This window comes from Podarcis erhardii (assembly GCF_964252035.2).
Source record: "Podarcis erhardii genome assembly, chromosome: 4".
NCBI classification, from domain to species: Eukaryota; Metazoa; Chordata; class Lepidosauria; order Squamata; family Lacertidae; genus Podarcis; species Podarcis erhardii.
The window spans coordinates 13,517,998-13,541,253 of NC_138508.1; the positions used below are offsets into that span (position 1 = coordinate 13,517,998).

General features: G+C 44.4%; 1 protein-coding gene across 1 annotated transcript in view; it reads right to left on the minus strand.

Moving 5' to 3' along the window:
* DLG2 (discs large MAGUK scaffold protein 2) overlaps positions 1-23,256 on the minus strand; it is an 880,772-nt gene that overhangs the window by 15,874 nt on the left and 841,642 nt on the right. Inside the window, exons 23-24 of the mRNA XM_081859540.1 lie at positions 10,941-11,040; positions 2,146-2,187 (exon numbers count right to left, since the gene is read on the minus strand). Of these exons, the coding sequence (XP_081715666.1) occupies positions 2,146-2,187; positions 10,941-11,040 (142 nt within the window). The remainder of the gene's footprint in view (positions 1-2,145; positions 2,188-10,940; positions 11,041-23,256) is intronic.

Consider the following 23,256-nt stretch of genomic DNA (forward strand, 5'->3'; position numbering starts at 1 on the left):
CTAAAGACAGGAATAAAAGCATGTAGTTACATTTCTGTCTGAGTCTGATTCCCCTCCCTGGGGATATGCAGGGAGGAGGAGTAGCAGTGGTGTGTTTTTCTCACAGTCTGGGAAAAATCGCCGATACGGACCTCAACTGTTTTTCCTGCCGGGAGTCGCGGGAGGGAGGTCAAAAGGAATTCAGCCGGTGCCTGGACAGATAGGCACATACCTCTGACCGAGGCAGAATTCCAACAGTTTTTAACGTGTGATTTTACTGTATTTCTGGTTTCTATGGAAGCCGCCCAGAGTGGCTGGGGAGGCCCAGCCAGATGGGCGGGGTATAAATAATAAATTATTATTATTATTATTATTATTATTATTATTATAGCATCCTGGTTTGGAGGGCACTTTTGAAATGCACAAGTGCCAACCCCTGCCTCCTCTAAATCGTAGTCAAATGATGCTCCCTGCAGAGGTGCCGCAAAAGTTTGAGGAAGGCAGGCTCACGTTTTGGCCCCTGAAATTTGAACACTGTGTTTGGGTACCAGCAAGAAGGGAGGGCTGTTTCAAAAGGGGAGAGCACTGTTGCACTCACAGTGGGTCAGTTAACCAGAAGGTTGCTGTTAACCAGAAGGTTGGTGGTTTGAGCCCACCCAAGGGGGCTAGATGACCCCTGAGGTCCCTTCCAGCTCTATGATTCTATGACTTCCCATAGGCATCTGGTTGCCTAAGGTGAAGACAGACTTAAGGACTAGATGGGCTTTTGGTCTGATCCAGCAGGGCTTTTTTAAACTGTTACATATGAATGGATCTGTCAGTCTTAATTTCTCTCAATTTTTTCATTTTTTTAGAGACTTCAGTTCGGTTCCCCACACATCTGCGCAACTTGCTCACAGACAATAACACCCTAGTGCATTTTAGTGGGAATCTCTCTTAATAAATAAGTGTCCTACAAGCAATTCCCACAATGCCATGCATTTTTGCCTGTTATTTTCACACTTATGTGCACTTATATGCACTGTTACGTGCACACTTTCCCCCAATGACATGCATTTCCCCATTCGGTTTGTGTTTTGGTTCGTCGTGTGTGAATTAGGCACTTTCTCATAAAAATGCAAACAAAAGGGAATTTCTCCCCTTTCCCTAGTCAGTGTTGGAAAATAAATGCTAAATTTAAACGGGTCCTGGGCCTGATCCAGCAGGACTTTTCTTACATATTGACTGAACCACTTTCTTGGAAGGCAACATTTGGATCACAAGAAGCTGCCAATTTATCATGGGAGGAAAACATTGTCTGGAAAGGACACATCAAACCAGGCCATGTCTGTTTTAGAGCTACATCGCAGTATTTGCACCTCATTCATGTCATCCATTCAAAACACTCTTATACCATTTTAATTGGCTTCCCAAAAGGATCCTGGAAACTTTAGTTAATATACGGTGCTGTTAAAAGGCAAAGGGACCCCTGACAATTAAGTCCAGTCGCAAACAACCTTGGGGTTGCGGTGCTCATCTTGCTTTAAAGGCTGTCTGTTCTGCAGACAGTTTTTCTGGATCATGTGGCCAGCATGACTAAGCTGCTTCTGGCGAACCAGAGCAGCACACGGAAACTCCGTTTACCTTCCTGCTGGTGTGGTACCTATTTATCTACTTGCACTTTGACGTGCTTTTGAACTGCTAGGTTGGCAGGAGCTGGGACTGAACAATGGGAGCTCACCCCGTCACAGGTATTTGAACCACCGACCTTTCGATCGGCAAGCCCAAGCAGCACAGTGGTTTAACCCACAGCGCCACCCACCCTCATTCCCCTCACAGAGCTACAGTTCCCAAAGCTCCCTGAGAAGAGGGATTTTTGAACCTCTCTGGGAATGTTAGTTCTGGGAGGGGAATGGGGATCTTCTAACAATTTTCAGCACTTTTAGCAAACTACATTTCCCAGGATGCATTGGGAAATTAAAACAGTATCATGCTTCAAATGAAGAGTGTGGATGTGGTTTGATTTCTGTTTGCACCTGGTAACAAATCAAGCCATTTGCACCAATAATAAAAGTGACAGTTTGAAGGCGGAGGGGGAGGGTGGGGGCAGGAGAAGAGAGAAGAAACAGAACCACCACAGGCAAGCAAAAGTAAAAAAGGAGACCCAAACAAAATCTGTTAACTTACTGTAGCTACTTTCGCTATCGCTGGCATTAGAAGAAAGGTGTTCTGCAAGAACAGGACAGCAAATTAAAAGGACATATCCAAGCACCAGAATGTCAAGGAACCGCCCCAGTCATGCAAAAGGTGGAAGGTGCAGAGTGGGAGTCAAAAGAACCAGAGCAGCCAGATAGTCCCTGAGTACCAATAAAGTGAAGGCCAAAGGCATTAACTCTTGTGGAAGTGCTGAGGAGGAGGGGTATGTCAATCCTGTTTCTAAAGCAGCAGCTGGTGAAAAGTGTTGTAGTTCAGTGGCAGAGCATATTCTTTGCATGCAGAAGGTCCAAAGTTCAATCCCTGGCTTCTCCCAGTAGGGCTAGGAATGTCCCCCATCTGAAACCCTGGAGAGCTTCTGCAAGTCAGTGTAAAAAAAGCAGAGGTAAAGGACCCCTGGAAAGTTAAAAGTTAAAGGTAAAGGGACCCCTGATCATTAGGTCCAGTCGTGACTGACTCTGGGGTTGCGGCGCTCATCTCGCTTTATTGGCGGAGGAGCCGGCGTTTGTCCGCTGACAGCTTCCGGGTCATGTGGCCAGCATGACTAAGCCGCTTCTGGCAAACCAGAGCAGTGCACGGAAACACCGTTTACCTTCCCGCCAGAGTGGTACCTATTTATCTACTTGCACTTTGACATGCTTTTGAACTGCTAGGTTGGCAGAAGCAGGGACTGAGCAATGGGAGCTCACTCCGTCGCGGGGATTCGAACTGCCGACCTTCTGACTGGCAAGTCCTAGGCTCTGTGGTTTAACCCACAGCGCCACCCGCATCAAGTTAAGTCCAGTCAAAGGCGACTATGGGGTTGCGGCGCTCATCTTGCTTTCAGGCTGAGGGAGCTGGTGTTTGTCCACAGACAGCTTTCCAGCATGACTAAACCCCTTCTGGTGCAACGGAACACCGTGATGGAAACCAGAGCGCATGGAAATGCCGTTTACCTTCCCACTGCAGTGGCACCTATTTATCTACTTGCAATGGTGTGCTTTCGAACTGCTAGGTTGGCAGGAGTGGGACAGAGCAACGGGAGCTCACCCCATCGTGGGGATTCAAACTGCCACCCAAGAGGCTCAGTGGTTTAGACCACAGTGCCACCCACGTCCCTACCAGTCAGTGTAGCCAATGCTGAGCTAGATGGACCAATGGGTCTGATTCAACAGAAGGCAGGTTCCTATTTTCCTATGGATCACGGTTTCCCAAACTTGGTTCTCCAGCTGTTTTTGGACTACAATTTCTACCATCCCTGATCATTCTAGCTAGGAATGATGGGAGTTGTGGTCCAAAAACAGCTGGAGACCCAGGTATGGTGAACATGGCTATGGGTGCATGAGGCTTCCATTCCCTGAACCTGGTGATGCTCTTTCAGCATAGATGAAGACCCACGAGAAACATGGCAGTATGAACTTATTGTTCATGCAGTGGCTACTAGTCCCAGGGGTGGTCTACATGCTTTGTGCAAAATTGTGCATAAGAACCCTCATCGCCATTTCCCCCTTCTCTTTGGAAAAGCAGTGTTGGGAGGCAGTGCTAAAGTAGCAATGATGAGAAAGGAGCCTTAATCCAGTGACAAGGAACCTGCAGCCCTCCAGCCCTCCAATGGCCAGGGGTTTGGGAGCTGTAGAATTACAACATCTGGAGAGCCTCAACCCCTTTGTAACTCATGCTGGTTGGATTTGGTTTCCCCTCCACCTTGGATTCCCCTTCCCCCTTTGAAATGCTCTGCAAATAAATCACAGTCTGCAAATAAATTAGTCTGAGCCCAGACCATTAGTCATTTCAAGCCCAGTACTGACTGCTCCAAAATGGCAGTGATTCTCCAGGGTCTTTTTTGTTAGCCTGCTGCCTACGACCCCCCCCCCACTGGAGAAGCCTGGGCTTGAACCTGTGGCTAATCAGCATGCAATGTATTTGTTCCGCCAGTGAAATATGACCCCTGGGAGACAGCCTTGTAGCCTTGGAATTAAAGAGGAAGTGCTTGGTCAGCAGCTTCTGGAAAGCGACGGCTGAATTAGATGGGTCTTCCCCAGATCCAGCACATAAGGTGGTCCTTATAAATTGGGAAGAAGTCTTCTGAGGCCATGAGGTGGGCTTTGGATAGAACATCTGACCTTCCATTGGGATTGACTGTTGCTACACACAAGGCTTTAAACCCTGGTGAGAAGTATCAGATCTGGAGGTCTAATATGGCCTCCAAGTCTCTCTGTCTGCCCTAGGCAACACCCTTCACTGGTTCTGCTTCACCACCTGAGTGTTTTTGCCTGTCTGGAAGGTATTCTTGAACTCTGATCATGCCTCTTGCTTGACACAGAGGTGGCGTGTGTATGTGTGTAGAAACTAGCCTAAGGCAAAATTTGCATCAATTGCTCCACCCACCTTTGCCTCCGGCCCCGCCCACACCTGGAAGGTTTCTCTGAAGGGCACACATCCCATAGTTTGAAAAAGGCTCCCCAATCCTCCTTTACAAAATCCAATGGATTTTTTTATTCTTAGAGGACTGTATGAGGAATGCAGTTTTCACCCCACACTGCATTCACAGAAAGAATATCCATTCAGGAATAAAAAGCGAGAGAGCCCATCTATATTTTGCCCAGCTTTCATGTACTCTCCTGCTGATTCTTGCTAATTCCTCTCTAAATTACTGAAATTTGGAGGGTGGCAGGAGTTGGTCTATCAACGAGAAATGCCCTTTGCTCAGCAACCGAACCTCTCAGCTCCACAAGAGATAATGCACCCCTCCTTTCACAGGGAAAGTCGAGCATCAGGTGGGGTTAACTGATGTTCAGGAAGATGCTCAGCAACAAAGGAAACCCCAAGGGTTGAATCAAGTTGTGCACACAAGCATACATGCCTGTAATGAAAAGCGCATTCGTAGCAGTGGGCAATGAAGGCAGCGCTGGAGTTTTTGCTTTTTCCTGCATGGACATGTGCATTGGAAAAAAAGAACTGGAAAACTCCATAGAAAGTAGGCAGCCATTATGCATATCAAGTGAGGTCGTTGCAAGGTTAAGAGTGATGCAGGGGCAGGCAGGAAAATCCTCAGTGGTTTCTTACTAGAGTTTTAAGAAATGCATTCCAACCTCTATCGTTTTCTCTTACGTATTCACCATAAGGTTGAGGGCCACACAGGAACTGAATGGGAGCCTTTCCCCATGCATATAGTTAATTGAAATATCCTATCTGGATCAGCGTGTCTGTGAGGGGAGCAGTTAAAGTCCCCAACTCCACACCCCTCCCGCCACCAGGATCCCTACCCAGATAGGTCCTCCTGCACTTCCAATTGATTTAATTTAATTTGATTTATTCATGATTCATTTAACAAAATTTAGATACTTGTTAATTTTTATTTAAAAGCTCTACGCAGTTTATATAAAATACTGTAAAATGGAAAGGGTATAAAAAGTAGGAGTATAAAGTATATGCAGTTGTACCTTGGATCCCGAACTCCCTGGAAATTGGACGTTTTGGCTCCTGAACCGCCGCAAACCCGGAAGGGATTGTTCCGGTTTGCAAATGTTCTTTTGGAACCCGAATGTCCAAGGGGGATTCTGTGGCTTCTGATTGGCTGCAGGAGCTTGCTGCAGCCAATGAGATGCTGCGATTTGGTTTTCGAATGTTTTGGAAGTCGAACGGACTTCCGGAATGGATTCCGTTCGACTTCCATGGTACGACTGTATCCCCAAAATCACCATAAAAACCAGGAGACTTTAAAAACAAGCCAATGTAAGCAAGTATATATAACAAAATTGCACGTCTGGGCAGACTTGCTGAAAGAAAATGGTTTTTAGTAGGCATCAAAAGCGTGCAAGAACAAAAGAAGTAATTATAATTTAACAGTTTCCATGTTATTCTATCTTATTAAAGCAACTAGAAAAAAAATCTTATGACGGGAAGATCTCACACAGGTGAAGGGAAGCAGGGGGAAGGAGGGGAGGGTTAGGTTGAATTCGGGAAATAAAATAATATATGGAACAGCAAAGGATATAATAGATTCTTATAGAATAGTAATATATTGTAACCAGAATAGAAATTTAAAAGGGGAAGTAAATGTATTGTTAGTATTTTCATTATTGTAATAGTTATTATTATTTCTTATTGGTAGAAGGCAATGTTAATTTAGACTTCTTCGTTTTGCTGTCTGTATAATTTTCTGAAGACAATTAAAAAAAGAAAAAGCAGAACGAAGAAGGTCCCTGCCTGGTGTTAATAGGTACTTTATTTAAATTTATTTTAAAATTGCCATTCACACAATAGCTCACTGTGCGAGTGGTGTCCTGTCTAGTTTTGACCTGAGGTTGCGTTTTTCTAGGATACCTACTCTTGAAACTATAATTTCCACGATTGGCAATGTTTAAGGGTGGGTGCTAGTCCTTACGCAGTCAAAATGGTGCTGTCTACTCTCACCAGGGAGGTGTTTGCAGCCTCAGGCAATTCCCTAGGATTGTAATCCACCCCCAGCTCTCCTGGTTTCTTCCAATGAAAGCAAAGCATTAAGGCTACGAACTGACAAAGTTAACAAAAAAAGGGGTGGGGATAAAGTGGAACATTCAGAAACAAACCTTTGCTGTGTTTTGCGATGCAATCTAGGAAGATTAAGCATGAAGTGCATTCTGGGTATTGGTATGAGTTCTACGTGGAGGCTGTCTAAAACTGTCTTCCCCAACCTAGTGTCTACTAGATGCTGTTGGACTACAATGTCCATCATCCACAGCTAGCATGGCCAATGGTCAGGGATGATGGGAGCTGTAGTCCAACAATATCTGAAGAGTGATCAGGTTGGGAAAGACTGGTCTAAAGCAGTGGTTCTAAGTTCTGGGAAGCTTTTCCATATTCAGAAGACCTCTGAGCATCCATCACAGAGGAACATTGTTTTGTAGGTGGCTCTGGAGCATGTTCCCAGTTCATCTGGCTGCTGCTCAGCTTTTTGGACCTTCACCGTCATCACAGGATGACTATACCATACAACACACCCCATACTCTCCCATGTCTGCACATTGCAGGGGAAGGGAAGATGGCAAGTGAGGTCCAAGCCAGAGCAAATCCATGATTGGGTGGCGCTTGGCATCACGCCCATAGTGGCTCCCCCATACTTCTCCACACAGCCTCTGGATACCAAATGCTGGGAATCTCAAGTGAGAAGAATACTGCTGCACTCAGGTCTCCCATGTGGGCTTCACATGGGCTTCTGGTTGGCCACTGTGAGATGTTGGACTAGATGGGCCTTTGTCTTGGTCTAGCAGAGATGTTCTCCCCCGACACGAGCGGGCAAGTGATGGTGGTAAGGAGAAACTGTGGCCTCCGCTCACTTAGCTGCCCCTCTTCTCTCTCTAGGCCAAAGAACCTGAAGCACTCCAGATGTTGTTGGATTTCAGCTCCAGTCAGCCTCAAAGACCATGGTCAGTGGTCAGGGCTGATAGGAGCAACATCTGGAGGGCCACAGCACCCAACCTTGCACCAGGCAATGTTGTATGGAGGAGAGGGTGCCCCATATCTCCTATTTTCATGGCCAGGCAGTACTACTTGACCTTCCTGAGGAGAAGATGCATCAGCTGTTGTCAGATGGCAGTGACCCTTGAGATCAACCCTGACCAGATCATCTTTGAGACAGCTGTAGGAACCCAGTGGGAGGGGAGGGAGGGGTTAAAAACGACTGGTGTAAAATCCCCAAAACCTGTCAGGAAAGGATCAATGGTGCATTATTTGTAAACCAAAAAAAGTGTTATTTACAGAATTAGACATACCTGTTTCATATGCTGTATGCTATTAATATTATCATGCAGAACGAAAACAAAACAAAACAATGGAAACTTATTTCACCCAGTGCATTCAAAGCTGGGGAACGAAATTAAAACAAAATAAAAATAAAATCTAATCTTGTGCATGCCAGGGGTGGGAGGTCCTTGGGGAAAGAACAAAAGCCAAACTAAAAAGGAAACCAAATTTATTTAAAAGAAAGAAAGAAAGAAAGAAAAAGACTGGGGTGACAGTGACCATTCCTGGGAACTTACTCAGAGTCTTTGTTCCATAACCGTCGTCACCTAATCCGGGGATGTCCTGCACGGGAGTTTCCCCAGAGAGAGCAATGAAAGACAAGAACAGCCGCAGAAGAGGAAGGAAGAAGTCAGTGGCGTTGAAATGGATACTACCATGACTGACCATGCAGATCACACAGTCTGGATTCCTGCGCTTTTGGGAAATGACTCCTGCCCTCAAATTCAAAGGGCCTGAGGAAGCCATATGGTAAGGCAATCTATTTCGGTGAAAGGAAGAAAGCGTACGGGTTCTTAAGGAAACTGTAGGACAAGGGATGAGGAACCCACGACTCTCCAGGTGTTTCTGTTGCACAAGTCCTGTCATCCCTCATCACTGGCCATGCAGGCTGGAGTTGACAGGAGATGGAGTCTATCAACATCTGGAAAGCCATTGTATCCCCATCCCTGATGTAGAAAAGTAGCTCAGATGAAGATTGGCTGGCAAACCAGGCAAGCAGTCAGCGAGTGATGCTGGAAGACCAGCACCATGGTCCTTGTGTTCTGGGCCACATGGCCTGACTTCAGGAGCACCAGTGGTTCTGGGCGGCTCATTGGTTTTAAACTATGAGTGGCACATGTTGGAAACATATGAATTGGCCTACAGACTCAGTATGCAAGCCAGACGACACAAATCCCTTTGCCGATTTAAAAAAACAGAGTGTAAGATGCTTTGGCACATCATTCAGAATTCTGACTTGGTTCACATGACACGACATGTCGAACGATGGTTTGGCGAGCCCATGCTCTTCCCCAGTTCTTTTTACTGCCGTGTTGTTCTGCGCCAAGTCCAAGTTTGTTCTAACTCAAGGTTTATTCTTGGCTACGGTTGGCAATTAGTGAGGATGGAGCAGTTTAACTAGGCGCCAAACCCTGGCTTAGCTCAGTGCAGTATAGAAGCAAGGAGGATCTTGATGGAGCAAAGAAAGCTTGTGAGGTCTTGCTAAACCATAGTTTGGTTTACAGTGTCATGTGAACAAGTCCATTGTTGCAAATGTTAGGAGACACAAAAAAGTAACTGCAGCAAATTTTCTTTAAAAATGCACAGCTTCCACCTCTCCTAATCTAATCTAATCTAATCTAATCTAATCTAATCTAAGAATGGGATTTTAAAATTTACTATCTTGTCCCAGTTTACCCTTCAGCACCAACATCTGGCTTTTAATGCATTCATTTAAAATATAGAACTCCATTTGGCAAAACAACACTAAAATGTTTTAATTTGTACATAAGGATCCATTTAGGCAACCAAAAGTGGTTGAGGATCAAACTAGTCTTTAAAAAGAAAAGAATTAAAAGGTATTAAGAGTTCCCCTCATTGTCATATTCAGTTTGACACAGATTTCCTGATTTCTGCTGAATGATTTTAGATTCCTTAGTTATTGATTGGCACTTCTGATTTCCCACTTCTGCTTAATCATTCGAGGTGGCACTCATAGATCTCAATCACACGCCCATCTAGCTGGGTTTCCCCAGCCACTCTGGGCGTCTCCCAATAGAATATTAAAAGCACGATAAAACATCACACATTAAAAACTTCCCTAAACAGGGCTGCCTTCAGATGTATTCTAAAAGTCATGTAGTTGTTTACTTCCTTGACATCTGATGGGAGGGCGTTCCACAGGGTGGGCACCACTACCAAGAAGACCCTCTGCCTGGTTGCCTGTAACCTCACTTCTCGCAGGGAGGGAACCACCAGAAGGCCCTCAGCACTGGACCTCAGTGTCTGGGCTGAATGATGGGGGTGGAGATGCTCCTTCAGGTATACTGGGCTGAGGCCATTTAGGGCTTTAAAGGTCAGCACCAAGACTTTGAATTGTGCTCGGAAACCTATTGGGAGCCAATGTAGGTCTTTCAGGACTGGTGTTATGTGGTCTCGGTGGCCACTCCCAGTCACCAGTCTAGCTGCTGCATTCTGGATTAATTGTAATTTCTGGGTCACTTTCAAAGGTAGACCCATGCAGAGTGCATTGCAGTAGTCTAAGACTCTTTCCTTTTAACCTGAAAAGCTGGGAAGAGACCCAGACTGTGCTACCATGATGTGCCTTCCAGTTCACACGCAGGCCAAACCACCACACATGCTCTTTGGAAAAGCAAAAAACAGGCAATGGGATTTGTGTTCTGCAGCTTGCACACTGAGTACATGGGAGGTAAGGATATTCCTTTATACTAGTTGAGATCACTGGTCCATCCAGCTCAGATTCACATTGGCAGAAACTGGGTTTCAGGCAGCGATTTGCCCCACCTGTATCTGGAGATGCCAAGGACCAAACCTGGGACCTTCTGCATGCAGAGAAGATGCATGAGATAAGGGCCTAAGCCCATTTCATTGTTTCTTATACATGTCATTCGGAGTTTAAAACCAGAGAGCCGGCTAGAAACATAGGTGGTTCCAAGTCCACCAGAAGGAAGCAAAAAAGGAAAAGCAATGTCTGAGCACTTGTTGCTTTCTCCTTAGCAAAAATTTGAAGCTGGGCAATTTAAGCAAGTGTAAATATGGCTGAAACACAACCTTTAAATTAAGCAGCAGAGAAGAATTATCCAACCAGTGGTGGTAGCTTTGGATATTCCAAAGGAGAAAGGAATCCAGACTGCCATCTTGCATTGGTCACAGTAGTAATGCCTCCTCACCTGTCCTGACCCTGACGTTTGTTTGCCTAAGTGTGTCGGTGTGCTCAGAGTGTAGGGTACCAGTGTCATGCGCATCTCCTGCACCGTGACATCGTCTCCTCTAAGCGTTTTACTTACGTTCCGGGTCACTCGTATCCTGCTCACTCAGCTCCTTGTTCTTGTAGAATGGGAATTTTCGTGAAAAGATGAAGTTCTTTTTACGCCTGTCATTGAATGACTGTGAAGGAGAAAAGGCATGGGGGCAAAAACAAGGACGTCTAATTGTTGTCACACTCATGCTGACAAAACAACTAGTTTGTAAAAGTGGAAAAACAACTGCAGTGACTTTGCTCAATTTTCTTTTGGGGTAAAGCAAAACGGTTAAAAAACAACACCACCACCACCCTGAAGATTTGGTGCTTAAAGAAAAGAAAAAAAAGATAAACGCAAAATTGGTTTGATTATTGATGGCTGGCTATTGATAAAACTAGGCATCTATCTTCCCTTTCTGAAATGATCCTTGCGCCTCATATTACAACAATATAATTATATTAAATAATATTACTCTATAGTATTTTTCAGTGCAGTTGTTTCATAGTACTACATTGTTGTTTTTGTAGTAGCAGTAGTTGTTACTAATAATAATATAAGTAAAAATCTGAAAAGAGAGTGGTTCCTTCATAATGATAGTTTTTACTCATTTTCAAATTGATGAAACTAGCAATTAATTAATCAATCAGCTGAAAGTCACATGATTAACCAACTGTGGTTCTTTTAAACTGAGCGAGACTAAATACTTATACAAATAAAAGAAAAAATATTCTGCATGATGTGCCCGTCCAGTTTTCTCACTTCAACTGAAATAAAGGTTTGGCTTTCAATTTGGAATCCAGTATGGTTAAGGACTGATAAGATAATGTATTGTCCATTCCTGAAGGTTGGACAAAGCTAGAAAAAGTAAAAAATGTCCAATTAGAGGACGACTCCGAATTTGTAAGTATTTGCTTGCGTCACAAAAGTTTCATGCCACTTTTACATTCCAAGCATATTTGAAATTTAGTAACGGGAAACAAAGGGTGGGGAAAAACAACATACATGGAAACCTATGAATGGCTTCTTAGCGCCACAGATATCTGGATTTGAAATAATGTGAGCCTCATGCAGAAATTAAGATGCAAATCATGCAGACACAAAAGAAGGGCAGATGAAATATAAATATAAATGGTTCTGAAAGCAAACTGGTTGCAGGAGTGGGCAGAGCATGCAAACATCAGTTGAATGGTGGATAGAATCTAATGGAAATAAAAATGTGTGCCTCTTTTGCTTCTAGGTCATTTTTTTATCATAGTGATCATTTCTTTCAAATTAAACATCATAAGATGAGATATTTTTGTTAGGATACTGGATATATCTATATCATCTACATCTATATTTATATCTGTCTCCAGCATATTGCAGACATCTTTCAAGTATACAAAGACAACAAGTCTAAAATTGGCAGCCTATATATCATTTCACTTGCGGAAACAAATTGTTGAATCACTGTACGAGCATGCCATTATTTACTGAGATATTATATCACACTCATCATATCATTTCACATTTAAATTTGTACCTATATTATCCGCACCTCTCAAGAACCCAAAGACCAAATATGAAAAGGAATTAATCTATAAGTTATCTTAATTTTAGAACAGTGCAGAAAATGCCTGGTTTATCTATACCTCTTTGAGACCAGAAGGTACCAGTGGTGATTAAGATGGAATGCCCACTGGCCCTTCTTCAGAGAGCCTTTTGAAATGTAACCCTCAGTAATTGCTGCACCTGGATTTTTAGTCCGTGGAAGTGTTCATGAACACACTTTTGCAAAATGGCAGTAAGTCTCTGGTTCTGACACTCAGACTCTAACCTAGCAACTATTGCTTTCAGTTTCTGAAACTGGAAAGATGGGTATTGTAACATGAAGCAGCCCTTGAATAGCTCTGCAAAAGCAGAATATGGTGGTCTGCTACCTGGAGAAAAATGAACTTTGGGAGAAGACAGGACCAGTGCATTTTCACCTGTACAGGTGTGTGTGTGTGTGTTCATCAACTTATTTTGATTTTCCTCACGTTATTAATGGTCTGTCAGTGGGCATCTGCTTACATGGGTAGGGTAGTTACTAGGTATATGGACTGTCCAATCTTACCACAATATACATGTCATGAAAAAATGACACTGAGACCATAACTGTACCACTAAATTCCTGATCGGCCATTCCTCCTGACATGCACTAAATGTGTACTAAACATTCTGATATTGTTCTGGTCAAACTGTCCACATATTGTGCAGGACATCTGAAGAGAGGTGCCTTCAACTGACCCCATGTATTTTTATTTATATTTATTGTGAGTATATTATTATCTATCTAAAAAATTCGGAAACAGTAGCATTGAAAAATATCCTGTTTATGTTAGGCCTCCATTGTGTATTGTCTTATTTAGATATTATATTTATATTTAATACTGTTTTTGAATTATATTTCCAGGGAAACTTACTGTTTGTTTGTTTTCTGGACTTTCAATGGGTCCTACTTTGAGTAGGAGTAGCATTGGATACAGCCCTTATTCCCGACCCCATGTATTTTGAGTAAGCATGGAGGAACAACTGAAGTTACCAGCCAGCTAATATGTGAACCAGCTCCACTACCTGATGGCCCAATTCACACATGCACGTCCCCACTGGCCAACACAGTTGTCAAGTGAGAACTATGTAGGTCTGAATGATCTGGAGAAACGAGGCTTGCAGGTGTTATATGTTGTTCACAGAACCCCATTCAGGAACACCTTGGTTTTGCAAAAGCTGAAGCTCTACCTTGGTGATAGGTGGAAACAACTATATAAATAGGCTTGTTAAAAATAGCAGCCAAAGCTTCCAGAAAAAACAACGTTCTCCTACTAGCATAACACCGCTTCGTTTCTGCAAGTTCATAACCATAGGTACTGACCTGCTGTGCTGAACAGAAGGGGTACATATTCAAGTCCTGATTGGGCGTTATGTCTGAACAGGAAATTAAAGTCAGGTGGAACCCAGGTAGCATCCTGGCCCAGTCCTCAAGGGTCTTGCAGGTGCTGGCCCCAGGAAAGGTCTCAAGAGTGCTATCTAACCATCTAACAATCTGCTCCCACAAAAGTTATTGATGGCCACCAGCTTGGGTGGCTTGAAAAGGGGATTTGAAAATTCATGGAGTATAAGGATGTCATTGGAGCACTACTGTCAGAGGAAGCATGCCTCTGGACATCAGTTACTGAAAAGCACAGTTAGGGTGAGTCCTGCTTGTGGGTTTCCTACAGGCATCTGGTTGGCATAAGAAGAGAAGGAGAGACCGCTGGATCAGACCAATGTCCCCTCTAACCCAGCATCCTGTTCTCACAGCGGCCAACCAAGTGCCTGTGGGAAACCAGCAAGCAGAATTCAAGCACCAGAGCCCTCTCTCTTCCTATGGTTTCCAGCAACTGCTGCCTCCAGTTGTGGAAGCACAGCAGAGCCCTCATTAGACATTTTTAATCATTAGAGGTTGCATGGACACTTATTAGGGATGATGTAGCAGAGACATCACCTTGCCAACAATGGTCCGTATAGTTAAAGCTATGGTTTCCCCAGTAGTGATGTATGGAAGTGAGAGCTGGACCATGAAGAAGGCTGATCGCCAAATAATTGATGCTTTTGAATTATGGTGCTGGAGGAGACTCTTGAGAGTCCCATGGACTGCAAGAAGATCAAACCTCTCCATTCTGAAGGAAATCAGCCCTGAGTGCTCATTGGAAGGACAGATCCTGAAGCTGAGGCTTTGGCTATTTCCTGAGAAAAGAAGACTCCCTGGAAAAGACCCTGATGTTGGGAAAGATGGAGGGCACAAGGAGAAGGGGATGACAGAGGACGAGATGGCTGGATAGTGTTCTTGAAGATACCAGCATGAGTCTGACCAAACTGCGGGAGGCAGTGGAAGACAGGAGTGCCTGGCGTGCTCTGGTCCATGGGGTCAGGAAGAGTCGGACACGACTAAACAACTAAACAACAACAACAACAGCAGTGGAATTCCTGCACCAGGAAAAGGCTGGACCTGATAACTTTTGGGGTCCCTAGCAACTCTATGACTCCATGGTTTTACCCCACTTGTTGGCATAAATGAATTTGCGGTACAAAAGACAACGTATGTCCTTTCCCCTTACGTTCAGAAAACTCATCTTTTCCAAAACTGCCTCGTCTTCTTTTATGTGACTGAAAATGTCGACTTCCTGAATCTAATCGCTTTCGTGTTGTGACAGACATTGAAACCGAAGCTGTGGCACCATCATCTTCATCGTTATTATAATAATCACCACGCAATGTTTGTGTAGCACTCACAAGGTTCAAACCGCTTTGCAAATGCCTTATCTAGTTGTCATTCCAAGCTAAGTGCAATTCTATGCTCACTTATCTGGAAAGGAGCCTCACTGAAAACAGTAAGAATTATCTGTGAGTAGACTTACAAAGGTTGGGTCCTTGAAAAGACTGGGTATTACCTCTGAATAAACTGACTGTCCTTTTCAGAATATGGTATTAATCTGCATCGAATACAATCTATCAAACTGATGCATTTCTGCTGAAGTAACGAATGAAGTGTGCATATGCATACAGGTGGTTACAACACAGTTTTTAAAACTTTAAAAATGGGGTTTGAAGAACAACACGTTTGTTCATTCTTTTACTATGTGAATTTATCTTAAACTCTGTTTGGAACTTGAGTAGGTTTCAAAAAGAAGTTAAATAAGGCTTTGTAGTTGGGCTATGCTGGATTCTACTGTGATCATCCTGGGAGCTGTTCACATTTTGACTTTCTGAAGGAAGACCTGCTGTTTTAAATTTCCAGATTCTGTTTCTAGTCAATGGCTCAACCTTCTAAAAAATAAATAAAAATAATAATTCACTGAGCCGTCACAACAGGTCATGCAAAAGGCATTTCTGCAGATAGTGAGACTTCTGAGTGAAACAGCAAGCTATAATTTTGGAAGGAAATACCTTCTGGAAGTGGGGAAGGATGGCTGACCTGACACCAGCTTGTCCTTGACAATGCAGAGATTAATGCAGAGATTCCCAGCAACTTACTCCAATGTGTGGAACAAAAATGGTAGGAAGGGCTGCTGAGAGAAAAAAATATCGCTAAACCCAAATGATGGAAACCATGGAGAGGGGGTGGAGAAAAATCCCAAGAGGTTTAAAATTTAGTGCCAGCGCCTCCGCCTGCTTCGCAGAAGCAACCCACACCTGACCCGCGTGCTGGAGCAGATTCCTACTTCGTTTGATTCCAGCCTCTGTGCTGCTTTAGATATTATGCATTCCGCTTGGAGTCTTACACGCTCTAATATTTGACACTTCCATTATTCTCTGCTAGCTAGCAAATGCTTCTTCTCCTATTTTAAAGCAGCAACTAAATTTAGAAGGCGGGGAACATTCTCTCAAACAAAACACACGTGACAAATACTCAAGGCTGATGCAACAAACATGGCTGCAGCTTTAGGATTTGAGAGGGCTGGCGTGGGTTCAGGCAGGCTGAGGGCATGTAGCAGGTTGCACGGGGTTGTGTAAAGTGCTGTGTGTGCCTTGAAATATGGTGTGTGTGTCTGTGTCGCAATCATTTGTAATCCTAAACACATTGACTAGGAAGTAATCCCAATTAAACGCCATAAGGGATGGACAGACTTGTCAATTTCAGTTTTCTTGGTTTCTCTCATTTTTCCAGTTCAGTGTGGTTCATTATTATTACTTTTTAAGCCTCATAAAAATCTGTTCACATTTTAGTACCGATTTCTTCCAATCAAACACATTTTTGCAGTTTTGCAGTTTTGACTAATAGTAAAAAAAAAATGCTAGTAATTTCCCCTAATATGATGCACATTTGTTATCTTCAATAATATATGCACTTCTGTGCACATTATTTGGCTGGGGAAAGGCGTTTTAAAATTTGGAGATCTGTTTCCTTATATTAAGTGCAGGTATAAAGGTAAAGGGACTCCTGACCATTATGTCCAGTTGTGACCGACTCTGGGGTTGCGGCGCTCATCTCGCTTTATTGGCCGAGGGAGCCGTCGTACAGCTTCCGGGTCATGTGGCCAGCATGACTAAGCCGCTTCTGGCGAACCAGAGCAGCGCACGGAAACGTCGTTTACCTTCCTGCTGAAGTGGTACCTATTTATCTACTTGCACTTTGACGTGCTTTTGAACTGCTAGGTTGCTGTGTGTGTGTGTGTGTGTGTGTGTGTGTGTGTAGGCACAAATGGTCCCCTTATCTGAACTAGGATCCAGTAGTGTGTGTGTATCTATTGATCTATTTGTAGGCCTGATTTAATGGGATCTTTGACCTGCAATAAAAGGCATGGGGAACCAGTTCAGATATTACTGGACTATATCTTCCATCAACCCTGACCATTGGTTATGCTTGCTGGGATGATGAGAGTCATACAATACCTGGAGGACCGTAGGATCTGATGTATTTCAAAACTGCTTCAAATCTCTCCCCCCATTGATGCAATACAAGTCTCTTGTCATTTCCTCACATCATTCTTCCACAGTGCTTTCGTATATTTCCCCGCTGTCTGCCACCCTACAGATGTCACGCTTCCTTCAAAATACAGCCTTCCCTGGAAGCTGAAAGGGCACACGACATCAATCAAGCCCGGATTGCTCACTGCTGAAGGGTGTTCTTGAATGATGAACAGAACCTAGCAATTGCTAACATCACCTTTCAAGTCCTCCCTTTGACTTAAAGGGCAAAATGTTGATGGATTAATCTTTCCCCTCGCCTTCAGATGATGCTAAACTCATTGCACTGCTGGTAAAGGTAAGACAAAAGGAAGTGAGAATACTAGAGCAATGATTAAGTCGTTTTCTTTGGCTAGGAACTATTCCTGGATAGGGATAGGCTTGCCACTGCAACTCATGCATTGGTAAGCTCATGACTGGACTACTGCAGTGTGTTCTACATGGGGCTGCCCTTAACTCTGGTCCAGAAGGTGCAGCTAGTGTAAAATGCAACTCTTAATTAAAGGTAAAGGCAAGGGGACCCCTGACCATTAGGTCCAGTCGTGACCGACTCTGGGGTTGCGGCGCTCATCTTGCTTTATTGGCTGAGGGAGCCGGTGTACAGCTTCCGGGTCATGTGGTCAGCATGACTAAGCCGCTTCTGGCAAACCAGAGCAGCGCACGGAAATGCTGTTTACCTTCCCGCCAGAGCGGTACCTATTTATCTACTTGCACTTTGAGATGCTTTCGAACTGCTAGGTTGGCAGGAGCAGGGACCGAGCAACGGGAGCTCACCCCATCGCGGGGATTCGAACCGCCGATCTTCTGATCGGCAAGTCCTAGGCTCTGTGGTTTAACCCACAGTGCCACCTGCTTCCCAACTCTTAATTACACAGCTCTTAAAGTTGTTGAACTGGCTGCCAGTAAGGTACCGAATTTAGAATCAGTAAGGTACCAGTAAGGTGCCTGATTTAAGGTTTTGGTTCAAAACGATGAAACCCTTAACAGCTTGGGACTAGGTTACCTGAAGGAGGAAAGCACTTTCCCCCTTACTGCCCTACTCGGTCTCTATGATTTCATGATGATGCTCTTCTTGGGGGTGTTGCCACCTATGGAGGTTCATTTAGCAGCAGCTAGCAGGGGGAGCCTTTTCTGTGGTGGCACCATTCTCCATGGAATCACTTCTCCTCTGAGCCAAGAGAGGCATCAACATGTTGCCACACATGAAAGGTGCTCAGAATGAACAAACTGGGGTTAACCAATTCACTGAATTAATGCAAAAGTATCTGAATTACAAGGGACGCGGGTGGCGCTGTGGTTTAAACCACTGAGCCTAGGACTTGCCAATCAGAAGGTCGGCGGTTCGAATCCCCTTTGCGGGGTGAGCTCCCGTTGCTCGGTCCCTGCTCCTGCCAACCTAGCAGTTCGAAAGCATGTCAAAGTGCAAGTAGATAAATAGGTACCACTCCGGCAGGAAGGTAAACGGCGTTTCCGTGCACTGCTCTGGTTCGCCAGAAGCGGCTTAGTCATGCTGGCCACATGACCCGGAAGCTGTACGCTGGCTCACTCAGCCAATAAAGCAAGATGAGCGCTGCAACCCCAGAGTCGGCCACGACTGGACCTAATGGTCAGGGGTCCCTTTACCTAACTGAATTACACCTGAAAGTTGCTCCTATAATTGCTGGGTGGAACGTTGGGCAATTTTAAATGCAATTCAATTTTAATTTTAGTTCAGTTATGTATAGGGGTTTCACTGCACTTAACTCTGTGTTTGATTGTTGGCATTGCGTTTATCATTTCTCACTCTCTGTTGTTTAAGCCTAAATATCACAATTGCTGGGACGAATAAATAAAGCAATTGCTCACACTACACTGCATATGTGTTTTTATGTTTTCTCAGTCTTAAGCATATTTTATGCTTTAGCAGAGTAGCTTGTATAATTCTGAACCACCCCCTTCAAGAAAGCAATGACTTTTGTGAATGAAATGCAACTTTGAAATGGCATGGAAGTAGTTCCTTGGAAGGGGTGAACTTGAATCTGAAATGCTTATTAAAAACGTATTTACACTCCCAGGCATTTGTGGACACTTAAATCCCATGGGCTGGTTGTGGTGTGTGTGTGTGTGTGTGTGTCATTAACTGCATTTTATTTGTATTGCAGTTACTGCATTTCAAAATTTGTTGTACATTGCCCTGAAACTCCATGTAAACGGCAGCACAAAAGTTTTAATAAATGAAACAATCCTTTTAGGATCATGTACGTTTTCAGAAATGGAAAAACACTTGTGCTTTTCATTCAAGTAGGTTGGTTCCCTGAGTGTGGCAGGGTGTGCAGCTGGAATTGCAGACACAGATTGTTGCTAGGGCTGGCAAAGGATGAAAATAATGAAATCGGCTCAGAACGAAGGTTTGTGATGCAGGTTCGGAGCACAGAGACAAGCCGAGGTGGTTTAAAAGGACAAGACTGGAGGGAGAGGAGAGCATGCAAGGTTCAAAGGGCAGGTTGCTGGGAGATTGAGAACCGTGCCTGATGTCACAAAGCTGGAAAGGGCAGCCCAAAATGATCGAGTGGTTGGAGAAACTCCTCTCTGCTGGAAAGCTCACAAGTGCTGGTGGCTTGTTAGTTTAGAGAGAAGGCAAGGAAGAGAAAGCAGGATATAAGGTGCATATAAAATGAAGCAGCTAGAAAAGAGTTTTGCTCCTTCTCAAACTGCTAGGAGCCGGGGTTATCCAGCGAAGCTGAAGTTGTGCGAGATTCGGGACAAACAAAAGGCCGTTCTCCTTCACAGTTAAATTGCAGCGTTTGCTACCACAGCAGGTAGTGATGGCTGCTAGCTGTTGTTGTTTAGTCGTTTAGTCATGTCCGACTCTTCATGACCCCCTGGACCAGAGCACGCCAGGCACTCCTGTCTTCCACTGCCTCCCGCAGTTTGGTCAAACTCATGCTTGTAGCTTCGAGAACACTATCCAACCATCTTGTCCTCTGTCGTCCCCTTCTCCTTGTGCCCTCCATCTTTCCCAACCCAAGGGTCTTTCCCAGGGAGTCTTCTCTTCTCATGAGGTGGCCAAAGTATTGGAGCCTCAGCTTTAGGATCTGTCCTTCCAGTGAGCACTCAGGGCTGATTTCCTTCAGAATGGATAGATTTGATCTTCTTGCAGTCCATGGAACTCTCAAGAGTCTCCTCCAGCACCAGAATTCAAAAGCATCTATTCTTCGGCGATCAGCCTTCTTTATGGTCCAGCTCTCACTTCCATACATCACTACTGGGAAAACCATAGCTTTTACTATACGGACCTTTGATGGCAAGGTGATGTCTCTGCTAGGATGGGTCAAATTCATGAAGGACAAAGCTACTCGTTGCAATGGCTACATTCTACATTGGCTACATGGTCGGAGGTATTGTGCCTCTGAATACCACTTGCTGTTGTTCTCAGGTCCTGCTTTTTTGCTTCCCACAGGCATCTGGTTAGCCCCAAGATCCTGGATTAGATGGGCTTTTAACCTGATCTAGCACGGCTCCTTTTAAGTCCTTGTGAGCAAAATAGGCTAGGCAGCATCCATTTCCAATGAAGTCCCCCTCCACTTTTAAAATCATTTTTATTTCCACATCTGTACAAGGGTCATATTACCCTGGAGACACTACCTATTTGTTTGGATATTGAAATCTTGCGCACCAATAATGAGGAAAGTGGAAATTGAAATGATCAGACAAGTGTGGTGCTATTAAATACGCCAAATTAAAAGGCTTAATAGGTAGCTTCAAAGTGATAATTTCAGGTTTCCTTTCACGCTTGATGAAATTACACCTGCTATTTATACCACTGGCTCTCGGCTTTCTTGCTCCTTCCTTAAAAAAATAATAAAAATCATCATCTAGGGGCCAGAATATCTAATTGGATTGATATTATTATCTGTGCTTTCAAGTCACCTGGGAGCGGGGTAATCTTTTCTCACAGCATCCAGCATTTAAACATTTCTTGAACGTTTTGCACATAGTTAAATTGGGAAGCATGGGAAGAGTGTGCATAAGAAAGAGAACATCTTTTTTAAAAAGTGGTGAAGAGGACAAAAGGAATGAACAATGACATTTTCTGAAGGCAGAACTACAGATCCCTCCCTCCTTCTCTTGTTTTGCATTTCATTAGCAGGGCTCAACAAGTGGGACCTGTAACAAAGTGTTGCAGTGTGTAAGACTCTTGTCCAGGATTACAGCCAGCTGTGCCATTTCCCAGAATCCTCTATTCTTCCCCCACCTGCTCAGTTTCCCCCATTTTATGCCTAGTGAGCATGTTGTTTCCATCCAGCTGTTGGGGGAGTTGGTGTGGTTTCAGAATCCTGCCTGATCAGGAACTCCTCTGAGAAAAAGTCAAGGAGCGCTGCCAAGCAGGGGCAAATAACTTCTCTGGGGTGCCAAATGCCTCTCTGAACTCTTCTGAACTCCTTCCCGAGACCTGCTTAGAGTCAGCAAGTTTGTGGCCTCATGTACCTTCAGATCATAGTAAAGGTAAAGGGACCCCTGACCATTAGGTCCAGTCGTGACCAACTCTGGGGTTGCGGCGATCATCTCACCCGTGTCCCACCTTCAGATCATATCCTGGTCCAAATCAACAAGTCTCTCTCCTTCCTCCTTGCATGTCACTGCCCTTGCATGCCATGTTCTCAGTCTCTGGGAGCTAAGCCTTATGAGGAACGTTCGAGGGAGTTGGGTAGGTTCAGCCTTGGAGAAGACTGAGAAGTGATAAGAAAGCAATCTTCAAATATCTGAAGGTCTGTCATATGTAGGAAGCTTGTTTTCTGCTGCTCCAGAAAGTAGGACCCAAACCAATGGATTCAAATTCCAGCTAAAAATTATGAAGAATTTTCTGACCATAAGAGCTCTTTGAAAGTGGAACAGGCTCCCTCAGAAGGTGGCGGGCTCTCCTTCAATGGAGGTTTTTAAGTCATCTGCCAGGGATTCTTTAGCTGTGCTTCCTGCGCTGCTTCAGGTTGGTCTAGATGTCCCATGGGGTTGCATCCAACTCTGCAATTTTGTAATTCAACGATTTTGACACGTTACGTTCTGCACATCGCCCGCAGATGCTCTTTTGCAATATGCAAACAGGTTGAATCGCCGATGAAGAGGCAATATGGGATTTGCAAAGGGTAAGGGCGACTCGGTTCCCCTGTGATGCCGTTTCCGAAATGTCACAACCAGTGATGAAATTAGCAGCGATAAGATTGATATTCCTCTAGTAGCGAGGTGTAAGAAGAAGGATGCAGGAAATTAAAGGGTAATTAAATTCTCACCAGACTCTGGTTTGTGTGAGGCATCATTAGCAATCTGAACGATTTATTCCCTCTGGCTTTGACTATATACCAGAAACGGGAATTTAAGATGTCATTTGACTGAAGATTAGGTACCTGTTAAAGCCCAGAAAAAGGCCCGTGGGATTGGAACGATCATCTAGAGTATGGAATTTTGATGTTTAATGTCCTCTGTGCTATTTATCCCTTAACTGGGTTCCGTTATATAGGTTAAAGCAGGGATGCCCAACTTTTACATACTGAGGGACCAGCCCACTCTCCAGACACTGATGCAAGGGACCAAGATGGAGGTTGCCATATGAATGGGCATCACCATGTCAGGTCAACTTCTCCAACAGTGGGAGCCATCCAGCCATCTAAGGAACACTTAACCACACATGCAACAGGGCAGGGGGGAGCTGACCTGTGGCCCTCCTGATGTTGCAGGACTCCAGTTCCCATCACCCCTGACCACTGGCCACACTGGTTGGGGCTAAAGGCAGCTGTAGTCCAGCAGCATTTGAAGGGCTGCAGTCTCCCCATCTCTGCACTAGTATATACTTACTTCACGAAAGAACAAACACAGGAGAGTCATTATTGATACACACAGAGAGATGGAGAGATGGAAA